This window comes from Oncorhynchus tshawytscha, linkage group LG25 (assembly GCF_018296145.1).
Source record: "Oncorhynchus tshawytscha isolate Ot180627B linkage group LG25, Otsh_v2.0, whole genome shotgun sequence".
NCBI lineage: Eukaryota > Metazoa > Chordata > Actinopteri > Salmoniformes > Salmonidae > Oncorhynchus > Oncorhynchus tshawytscha.
The window spans coordinates 31,701,772-31,713,853 of record NC_056453.1 but is presented as its reverse complement, the minus strand read 5'-3'; the positions used below and the strand labels follow the sequence as shown (position 1 = coordinate 31,713,853).

The window sequence follows — 12,082 nt, the reverse complement described above, 5'->3', positions numbered from 1 at the left end:
CAACACAATTCACCTCCAAGAGAATGCTGCTATCAAAGCAAGCATCAGGGGTGTGTGTGTGTCTGTGTGCGTGTGTTTGAGGGGGAGGGAGGGAGGGAGGGGGAGGGAGGGAGGGAGGGAGGGAGGGAGGGAGGGAGGGAGGGAGGGAGGGAGGGAGGGAGGGAGGGAGGGAGGGAGGGAGGGAGGCTGTGGGTGAGCTGGAGTGCAGATGTTGAGCAATATCTTAAATTAGCTCCAGAAGCAGTTAGGAAGACATGTTGTTGTAGTGCCCATCTGCGGAGGAGAGCAGAACACAGCTTTCTCCCTCCAAACCATCAATAAGTCCTACTCTTTCTCAGGAGAATGTAAAAGACAATGTTAACCAAACACCTTACTCATGCTCACGCCGTGGCAGAGAACCAGATAATGCTTCACCAGGATATATATATTTTTTTTTATCTAGATGTTAGAGGATATGGGTGGATGTTTGGATCTTCTCCTGAAGCCTTTTATCTTGAGCCTCTGGACCTGTTTCCAGTATCATTTACGATCCCAGATGAAATAAGTAAATCATCATAGGCTAAGGCTACCCTGTATCAACAGTAAAGAAAATATCAGATAATAGTTGAGTTTAAATAGCATTCTGAAGAGTATTCACTTCATTCACACTTTATATGAAAACAGTAATGAAGCATTAAGACAAAGGCCAGCAACACTCACTCCATCAAGTTCCTAGCATACAGGCTTTAAAGGCTAAAAAATCCTGAAGATTCCAAAGTGAATGTGACTCTGGTGCAGGTTACTATTTCCATCACGGTTAGGGGACACTTTGGGTCTTGGATAGCTTGGGCTGAGAACAGTGTGAAAATAAGCTAGGTAGTGATTTAGTCTGTATTCCACTAGGCTTATAAAAACAGGATTATAAGCTCAGTTCCTCTCTATATTTTTCAGCCATATAGTAACTAAGTTTCACCCTCAGTAATAATGCGGGAGAAAAAGAAAAACAGTTGCCTTGATTCACCTCAGAGCTAGAACATCACTCAACATGATTGACAGGTGAGATAGATAAACAAAAAATGTGGTTCAATAAATAATAAAACAAATAGTCATCAAAAACCACACTCCATCCTGTTCTTTGGGTTTTAAGGTTTCGACTGCTTTGCTTTTTCACTGAGACTTATTTTAAAGGAGAGTGAAAAGGAGGGAACAGGGAGGAAAAGGGAACCGTGGACCAAAACAGTCTTGAGGTAAAATAAACAGAATTTGAGAGGTTTCTAATCTGTGTGTGTGTGTGTGTGTGTGTGTGTGTGTGTGTGTGTGTGTGTGTGTGTGTGTGTGTGTGTGTGTGTGTGTGTGTGTGTGTGTTGTGTGCGTGCGTGCGTGCGTGTTTTCTTGCCCCACTACCTGTGTAAACAGCTGGAGTGCCAGTGAGGGAGGACTTGTACAACAATACAGATCTGTCTCCCAGACCACACAGAATCTGCTTTCCATCTCCTGGGCAGAGAGGACAAAAAAAATACACAAAAAAATATATATATATTAGCTTGTATGATTCTAATGATTCTTATGATTCTTGGTAAAGCAAAGAAGGAACAAATGAAAGTATGATAAAAAGAGAAAAGAGAGAGAGAGTTACCTGAGTATTGGGTACAGCAAACTGGTGTAGGGGTTTTGACTGTGCTGAGGTTAGTGTGTGGGACACTGGGTGCTGCAGTGTCTCCTGGGTATTCACTAACGAGACATCCTCTAAAATAAAGCAGAATTATGTTGATATTCATATGGAAAAAACATCAAGAATGTTGTACAAAACAAAGGTCCGGATCCCCAGACTAAGACTAATCCAACTAATGGTCTAAAATGCATGTTCATTGAAGATTTTCCATTAAACTACCTTTTAGTCCAGGTCTAAGCTTTGTACTGTATCTGTCTGAGAAACCAGCCCTAAATATATCTGGACATGGTGGTCTGCTTACATCTTCTTGTTGGTCTTTGTAGGTCCTGGGGTCTTCTTCTGAACATTGGTCTTGGGTGAGAACATTGTCATTCTGAAAGCAAACATATTTATGTCAAATTGCATTTTCTTCATTTTATTAACAGCATAATATAAATGTAACTTCAACCCTGAACCCTAACACATCAGCCTTAATATTGATGCAAGAACAGGGGCAGACTGGCCATCTGGCATTTGCCCGTGAATTTTTAGCCCAGTGGGTCTGTCTAACTTGTTTTCTTTACGCAAAATGATAATTATTTGGCTAATAATGGGGGTGGGGCCTCAAAGAAAAAAAGTTACTGGTGTATTACAAAAGCAAGGGCCGATTTCTGGTCCCAGTCTGCCCCTGTGCAAGAAAACATGAGAGAGGGAAGAGCATTTTATTTTTAAAAACTTTCCACATAAAATATGACCAAATAATAAATTAAGCGCAAGACTGGAAACTAAAACAGTGAACAGAAACTACACACCCCAGGACCAAAAATATAATCTGCATATACTTAACATTTAGAAAAATAACAGTCTTAGTTAACACCTATGTAAAAAGACAGAAAGAAATGTAACAAAAACATAATTCATCTAATATGAAGGCTGTTTAAATATTGTAAGGTTTTTGTGTGTATTTTCTCTGTGACTTATTTCCTTGTCTCATTATAGCTCGCTGATGTGTAACGTGCTATTCCAATAGGTCGAAAAGGACAGAAAGTCTTGCTGGTGGAACAATTCCTCAACCGTTGGACTCCCCTCTCACACACATATGCACAACCTACCGGGGACATTGTGTGTATCCTGATGACTTGACCTGTGTGTGGAAAACTAGAGGCTGCTCCTTCACACCACGTTTCCCTGAGCCAGAGAGGGAGAGAGATAAGACATGTAGTCATTGATAGGATATGCAGAGATTTATATGAACCCGTCATGCACCAACAGTATCAAGTAGTTATATTCTACCTCGTATGATCATCATTAGGATCCTACAGATGTCTCTGTCTCTGTCCTCGTGGACTAAGGGAGGGAATGATGGTGTGTGTGTGTGTATATGTCTGTGGGACGTAGCCCATTGCTCCTCTCCTCGCTGTCAGAACCTTCACTTCTCTGGAGTGGAGAGTGAGCTCACTTTTTCCACAGCCATTAAAACATGTGTGTGGTTTTCCCAAAAAAACGTATCCTGTCGTCCGCAGGCAAAATAAGGAAAAGTCAAATAGCCTCGTAACTAAGAGAAGCTATAATAAGGAAAAGTCAAATAGCCTCGTAACTAAGAGAAGCTATAATAAGGTTCCACGTTACATTTGAAAAAGGAGAGATGGTTATTTTGTGTTTTCTGGAGCATACTTTGATTGTTTTACTGTTTTAACAAAGTCCTTTGTTCTTAACTAAAACTAGAAGGCAGTTTTATGAATGTTAAAACAGTCTTTGTAAAAAGTGACACACTTCCATAAAATAAGAGCTGAACTGCACCACGCTGCTTTTGCCATAATTGCCATAAGGTAACTAGGGAAGGCCTAACAGTGCAAACTAACTCTGGACTAAGGTTGCAAAGCTATCCTAACAGGTTCATGGAAAAACATCTAATCAACAACGGCATTATTTTCAATGAACTCTGCAACTCTTCCAAATGTTGTCTTTTTTCACAACTGCCACCAGTTTGACAACAAAACATTTACAATGAATACATAAAATAATAAGTGTGTAAAACAAAGAAATAAAGGATATTCCATGCTGAACACCTCATATTAAACACCAACGGTATTCACCAAGTTGACGGTTTATATTTAGGTAATGTCTTACAGCTTTGTCATTACATTTTTTATAAAAAAATCATACTTGATTTTATAAATATATTTTACATATGATAAGGCCACACAGAGGGCCAAAGACAATTAGACACCTGCAATTATCTTAAATACCCCAAAAGGCCACAATATATTCCTTAAAGTTACCAGAATTCTGGTAGTTTATTGGTAAACTTAGAAAGTGTCCAATAATATACCCTCCCATTGCAACCCTACTCTGGACAAGAAAAAGCATTGAGTACAATTCAAGCCTCTAAGTATTGTAAAAATGGTAGGTAGCAGTGCAGTGTGTCTATTCCGTAACATAAGCCTGCCTCTGTGTGACTGTATGGCTGCATTGAGACTGGAGGCTGGAGCGAGTCCACAATATAAGGTGGTACTGTATTCTGGTGTGTTGATCTAAGAAATCAAATTGTATTGGTCGCGTACACATATTTTGCCAATGTTATCGCAGGTGCAGCAAATGCTTATGTTGCTAGCTCCAACAGTGCAGTAATACTTAACAATACACACAATCCCCAAAATAAAAAGAAAGAAATTAAGAAATATCTGAACGAGCAATGTCAAAGTCAGTAATATAAATATATATGCATCTGATGGTGTGTATACACTGTATGGACAGTACATGAAAAAAAAGGTGTACACAGAGTTATATAGGATGAGCCTGTACTAGAATACAGTATATACAGTACATATGAAGTGGGTAAAACAGTATGTAAACATTATTGACCAGTGTTCAATGACTATGTACATAGGGCAGCAGTCTATAAGGTGCAGGGTAGAGTACCGGGTGGTTGCTGGCTAGTAACAGTGACTAAGTTCAAGGCAGGGTACTGGGCGGAGTCCGGCTAGTGGTGACTATTTAACAATCTGAAGGCCTGGAGATAGAAGCGGTTTTTCGGTCTCAGCTTTGATTGCACAGAATTTCTTCAGCCAAATTTCTTCAGCCTCCAGAGATTGAAGAGAAGTTGTGTGGATTGACCATTTCAGGTTGTCAGTGATAGGTTATGTTATGTTATGTTCCTGGCACCACTCCGCAAGGGCCCTCACCTCCTCCCTGTAGGCTGTCTTGTCATTGTTGGTAATCAGGCCTAACACTGTTGTGTCGTCTGCAAACTTGATGATTAAGTTGGAGATGTGTGTACCCACGCAGTCATGGGTGAAGAAGGAGTACAGGAGGGGGCCGAGCACGCACCGTTGTGGGGCTCCTGTGTTGAGTATCAGCATAGGGGAGGTGTTGTTACCTACCTTCACCACCTGGGGTCGGCCTGTCAGATATCCAGGACCAAATTGCACAGGGCGGGGTTCAGACCAAGGGCTCCGAACTTAGTGATGAGCTTGGAGGGCACTATGGTGTTGAAGTCTGAGCTGTAGTCGATGAACAGCATTCTTACATACAGTTGAAGTCGGAAGTTTACATACACCTTTGCCAAATACATTTAAACCCCGTTTTTCACAATTCCTGACATTTAATCCTAGTAAAAATTCCCTGTTTTAGGACAGTTAGGAACACCACTTTATTTTAAGAATGTGAAAAGAGAGAAGTATTTATTTCAGCTTTAATTTCTTTCATCACATTCCCAGTGGGTCATAAGTTTACATACACTCAATTAATATTTGGTAGCATTGCCTTTAAATGGTTTAACTTCTTATGGCTGGGGGCAGTATTGAGTAGCTTGGATGAATAAGGTGCCCAGAGTAAACTGCCTGCTACTCAGGCCCAGTTACAAATATATGCAAAGCATTCGTATATTTGGATAGAAAACACTCTGACGTTTCTAAAACTGTTTGAATGATGTCTGTGAGTATAACAAAACTCATATGGCAGGCAAAAACATGAGAAGAAATCCAACCAGGAAGTGGGAAATCTGAGGTTTGTAGTTTTTCAAGGCATCGCCTATCGAATATACCGTGTCTATGGGGTCATTGCACTTCCTAAGGCTTCCACTAGATGTCAACAGTCTTTAGAACCTTGTTTGATGCTTCTACTGTGAAGCAGGGGGGAATAAGCGCTGAATAAGTCAGAGGTCTGCCAGAGTGGCATGAGCTGATCACGCGTGCTCACGTGAGAGTTCGCTTGCGTTCCATTGCATTTCTACAGACAAAGGAATTCTCCGGTGGAACATTATTGAAGATTTATGATAAAAACATCCTAAAGATTGATTATATACTTCGTTTGACATATTTCTACAAACTGTAATATGACTTTTCGTCTGAACTTTCGCCTGGACTTGCCCGCGCGTCGTGAGATTGGATTGTGTACTAAACACGCGAACAAAAAGGAGGTATTTGGACATAAATTATAGACTTTATCAAACAAATCAAACATTTATTGTGGATCTGGGATTCCTGGGAGTGCATTCTGATGAAGATCATCAAAGGTAAGTGAATATTTATTATGCTGTTTGACTTCTTTTGACACCACAACATAGCGGATATCTGTATGGCTTGTTTTGTTGTCTAAGCGCTGTACTCAGATTATTGCATGGTGTGCTTTTTCGGTAAAGCTTTTTTGAAATCTGACACAGCGGTTGCATAAAGGAGAAGTTTATCTAAAGTTCCATGCATAACAGTTGTAACTTTTAGCAATGTTTATTATGAGTATTTCTGTAAATTGATGTGGCTCTCTGCAAAATCACTGGATGTTTTGGAAGCAAAACATTACTGAACGTAACACACGAATGTAAACTGAGATTTTTGGATGTAAATATGAACTTTATCGAACAAAACATACATGTATTGTGTAACATGAAGCCCTATGAGTGTCATCTGATGAAGATCATCAAAGGTTAGTGATTCATTTTATCACTATTTCTGCTTTTTCTGACTCCTCTCTTTGGCTGGAAAAATGGCTGTGTTTTTCTGTGACTAGGAGCAGACCTAACATAATCGTTTGGTGTGCTTTCGTCGTGAAGCCTTTTTGAAATCGGACACTGTGGTTGGATTAACAACAAGTGTACCTTTAAAATGGTGTAAAATACTTCTATGTTTGAGGAATTTTAATTATGAGATTTCTGTTGGTTTGAATTTGGCGCCCTGCACTCTCACTGGCTGTTGTCATATCGATCCCGATAGCGGGATATAAGCCATACGAAGTTTAACTTGGGTCAAACGTTTCGGGTAGCCTTCCACAAGCTTCCAATAATAAGTTGGATGAATTTTGGCACATTCCTCTTGACAGAGCTGGTGAAAATGAGTCAAGTTTGTAGGCCTCCTTGCTCGCACACGCCTTTTCAGTTCTGCCCACGAATGTTCTATAGGATTGAGGTCAGGGTGTTGCGATGGCCACTCTAATATCTTGACTTTGTTGTCCTTATGCCATTTTGCCACAACTTTGGAAGTATGCTTGGGGTCATTGTCCATTTGGAAGACCAATTTGCGACCAAGCTTTAACTTCCTGACTGATGTCTTGAGATGGTGCTTAAATATATCCATATAATTTTGATGCCTCATGATGCCATTGATTTTGTGAAGTGCACCAGTCCCTCTTGCAGCAAATCACCCCCACAACATGATGCTGCCACCCCTGTGCTTTATGGTTGGGATGTTGTTCTTCGGCTTGCAAGCCTCCCCCTTTTTCCTCCAAACATAACGATGATCATTATGGCCAAACAGTTGTATTTTTGTTTCATCAGACAAGAGGACATTTCTCCAAAAAGTATGATCTTTGTCCCCATGTGCAGGCTTTTTTATGGCGGTTTTGGAGCAGTGGTTTCTTCCTTGCTGAGCGGCCTTCCAGGTTATGTCGATATAGGACTTGTTTTACTGTGGATATAGATACTTTTGTACCCGTTTCCTCCAGCATCTTCACAAGGTCCTTTGCTGTTGTTCTGGGATTGAGTTGCACTTTTCGCAACAAAGTACATTCATCTCTAGGAGACAGAGCGCGTCTCCTTCCTGAGCGGTATGACAGCTGTGTGGTCCCATGGTGTTTATACTTGCGTACTATTGTTTGTACAGATGAACGTGGTACCTTCAGGCGTTTGGAAATTGCTCCCAAAGATGAACCAGACTTTTGGAGGTGTACAATTTTTTTTCTAAGGTCTTGGCTGATTTCTTTTGATTTTCCCATGATGTCAAGCAAAGAGGCACTGAGTTTGAAGGTAGGCCTTGAAATACATGTTATGTCAATTAGCCTATCAGAAGCTTCTAAAGCCATGACATAATTTTCTGGAATTTTCCAAGCTGTTTAAAGGCACAGTAAAGTTAGTGTATGTAAACCTCTGACCCACTGGGATTGTGATATAGTGAATTATAAGTTAAATAATCCTTCGGAAAAATTACTTGTGACATGCACAAAGTATATGTCCTAACAGACTTGCCAAAACTATAGATTGTTAACAATACATTTGTGGAGTGGTTGAAAAACAAATTTTAACCTAAGTGTACATGAACTTCCGACTTCAACTGTAGGTATTCCTCTTGTCCAGATGGGGGAGGGCAGTGTGCATTGCGATGGCAATTGCATCAGCCATGGATCTGTTGGAGCAGTATCCAAACTGGAGTGGATCTAGGGTGTCGGGTAGGGTGGAGGTGATATGAAAACTAACGTCTCAAAGCATTTCATGACGACAGAAGTGAGTGCTATGCGGCGATCATCTTTAAATTCAGTTACCTTTACTTTCTTGGGTACAGGAACAATGGTAGAGACCTTGAAGCAAGTGGAGACAACAGACTGGGACAGGGAGAGATTGAATATGTCCGCAAACATTCCAGACAGCTGGTCTGCGCATGCTCTGAGGACTTGGCTAGGGATTCCGTCTGGACCGGCAGCCTTGCAAGGGCTAAAACGCTTAAATTTCTTACTCACGTCGACCACGGAGAACAAGAGCTCACAGTCCCCGTGAGCGGCAGTGGCCCGCGTTGACGTGGCTGTGTTTTCCTCAAGGTGAGCGAAGAAGGTGTTTAGCTTGTCCAGGAGCAAAGCGTCACTGTCCGCAACGTGGCTGACTTTCCCTTTATAATAATCTGTGATTTGTCCCTGTACTGATGTTTTGCCTGTTTTACTGTTCTCTCCTAGTATGAAGAACACTAGCTGAACGTGAAAGACAAATAAGTGCCTGCCTGCATGTCTACCTGTCTGAATGTCTACCTACCTGCCTGAATAGCTCCCTGCCTGCCTGCATGTCTGCCTTACTGTCTGTCAGTCTTCCCATCCATCCATGTGTCTGTCTGCCCATCTATCTATCTGTCTGCCTGCCTTCATTCCTGCCTGTCTACCTACCTTTCTGTATGTACATTGGTCTGTCTGTCCTTCTTTATGTATGTCTGTATGTCTGCCCGTCTGTCCATTCGTCCTTTGGTCTCTCTGTCTGCAACACAGTACACAGACTGTTTGACTGACTGGAACCGACCACAGTACACAGACTGATTGACTGACTGGAACCGACCACAGTACACAGCTCGCCAGCTGAGGGGCAGAATAACACATTCCTCTGCTGCTGTCCTGTCTGTCTACTGATGCCCCAGTCAGACAGACAGCACGTTGGTACACTTCCTCCTGTCTCCACACACACACACACACACACACCAGGAAGGGCCTGGAGAGAGGCCTCATCACCATTCATTCACTCTCATAACCCTTCGCTCTTTTTCATCTCTCCTCTCCTTTCTCCCCCTCTTTCACTTTCCCCTCTCCTCTCTCTCTCTCTCTATCACTTTCCTCTCTCCTCACTCTCTCTATCACTTTCCTTTCTCCTCCTCTATCACTTTCCTCTCTCTGGTCTACTCTCCCATATCTCTCAGTGTGGTAACTCTGAACAGTGTCCCCTTGGACAGTGTCCCTAAGCAGTGAGCACAGGTCCTGGTGCAGCATTAGTCCATAAGCTACAGCCTACCCGCAAAGTTCTGTATGGAATCTATGGGAAGGCAGTGGAGCAACAAACACCTCCTCTGACCTCACTGGCAGGAGAGGAACCATGAGTGGAAGATGTTGTCACACAGGACAGGATACAAATCCGAAACTTTATAGTGAGTGGAAGTTGTCACACAGGACAGGATACAAATCAGAAACTGTATAGTGAGTGGAAGATGTCACACAGGACAGGACACAAATTAGAAACTGTATAGTGGATTCAAAGAATCCTCAAAACATTTGTAACTATTATATAACAATAACACAAGTGTCAGGGAAAGTCATTGATTTGTGGCCTCGTTTTGCAAAACAACTTGAGGATCATTTAAATCAAGAAGGTGCAGTCATGATGTCCATCTATTTTGATAAACTCTCTCTCTAACAAGAAAATATATTTTTAGTTGTTTTTAATCCCGTCTGGGCCGAACATGGAGGGTTCTCACTGACAAGCCAAAGATGGGAGTGAAACAGTGTTCTACACGTCCTCCCTATTAACCGAAACAGTACGTGTGTGTGGCGTGAAACAGTGTTCCAGACGTCCTCCCCATTAGACAGGGAATCCAGAGGAAAATGGCAGCATCATAGCCTACATGCCTGCCTGTCTACCTAAGTGCCTGCCTGCCTGCGTGCCTGTCTACCTAAGTGCCTGCCTGCCTGCCTTCATGCAAGCATGCGTGCCTGCCTGCGTGTATTCACCGCAAACTCCTTGTGTTTGTATTCTCCATGGTATATATAGTATGTGTATAATCAAAACAGCAAATGGCCATGAATTACGGGAATCCTAGGAAAGTTTTCTACTAGGGTTGAGCACGATGTAGACCGAGCCCCACACACACACACTCTGGGGAGCCATGTTCTTTAACAGTAGATTTCTGTTAGCACTAACTGTGTGTAATGGCAGTGTGTAAATCAGTCTCTCTCTCTCTGTCTGTCTGTCTGTCTGTCTGTCTGTCTGTCTGTCTGTCTGTCTGTCTGTCTGTCTGTCTGTCTGTCTGTCTGTCTGTCTGTCTGTCTGTCTGTCTGTCTGTCTGTCTGTGTGTGTGTGTGTGTGTGTGTGTGTGTGTGTGTGTGTGTGTGTGTGTGTGTGTGTGTACTGTGTGTGTGCGTGCGGGTCTAATTATACTAACTGTCTGTAGTGGCAGTGTGAAAAGACAGTCTGTGCTACTGTCTCCATCTACAGAACAAGACAGAGCCAGAGCTTCCAGGGTCTAATTATACACCACAGATCTGTCACTTTATCTACTGAACAAGACATGATCTCACTGTATCTACTAAACAAGACCTCACTTTATCTACTGAACAAGACACGACCTCACTTTATCTACTGAACAAGACTGACAAGACCTCACTGTATCTACTGAACAAGACATGGCCTCACTTTATCTACTGACAAGACTCACTGTATCTACTGAACAAGACACGACCTCACTGTATCTACTGAACAAGACTACTGAACACCGACCTCACTGTATCTACTGAACAAGACACGACCTCACTGTATCTACTGAACAAGACATCACTGTATCTACTGAACAAGACATCACTGTATCTACTGAACAAGACCGACCTCACTGTATCTACTGAACAAGACATGACCTCACTGTATCTACTGAACAAGACATGACCTCACTGTATCTACTGAACAAGACATGACCTCACTGTATCTACTGAACAAGACATGACCTCACTGTATCTACTGAACAAGACATGACCTCACTGTATCTACTGAACAAGACATGGCCTCACTGTATCTACTGAACAAGACACGGCCTCACTATATCTACTGAACAAGCCCTACTGAACAAGACATGACCTCACTGTATCTACTGAACAAGACACGACCTCACTGTATCTACTGAACAAGACCTCACTGTATCTACTGAACAAGACATGACCTCACCGTATCTACTGAACAAGACCTCACCGTATCTACTGAACAAGACATGACCTCACCGTATCTACTGAACAAGACATGACCTCACCGTATCTACTGAACAAGACATGACCTCACCGTATCTACTGAACAAGACATGACCTCACCGTATCTACTGAACAAGACATGGCCTCACTGTATCTACTGAACAAGACACGGGCTCACTATATCTACTGAACAAGCCCTACTGAACAAGACATGACCTCACTGTATCTACTGAACAAGACCTCACTGTATCTAATGAACAAGACCTCACTGTATCTACTGAACAAGACACGGCCTCACTGTATCTACTGAACAAGACACGGCCTCACTGTATCTACTGAACAAGACACGGCCTCACTGTATCTACTGAACAAGACCTCACAGTATCTACTGAACAAGACCTCACTGTATCTACTGAACAAGACCTCACTGTATCTACTGAACAAGACCTCACTGTATCTACTGAACAAGACCTCACAGTATCTACTGAACAAGACCTCACTGTATCTACTGAACAAGACCTCACTGTATCTAATGAACAAGAC

General features: G+C 42.2%; 1 protein-coding gene across 3 annotated transcripts in view; it reads right to left on the bottom strand.

Annotated features, from left to right (window-relative positions):
* Positions 1 to 12,082, bottom strand: part of wdr27 (WD repeat domain 27) — a 170,900-nt gene that overhangs the window by 128,533 nt on the left and 30,285 nt on the right. For all 3 annotated transcript variants that reach the window (XM_042306240.1, XM_042306241.1, XM_042306239.1), the window contains exons 14-17: positions 2,743 to 2,818; positions 1,953 to 2,024; positions 1,616 to 1,725; positions 1,384 to 1,473 (exon numbers count right to left, since the gene is read on the bottom strand). In XM_042306240.1, coding sequence (XP_042162174.1) covers positions 1,384 to 1,473; positions 1,616 to 1,725; positions 1,953 to 2,024; positions 2,743 to 2,818 — 348 coding nt within the window. The remainder of the gene's footprint in view (positions 1 to 1,383; positions 1,474 to 1,615; positions 1,726 to 1,952; positions 2,025 to 2,742; positions 2,819 to 12,082) is intronic.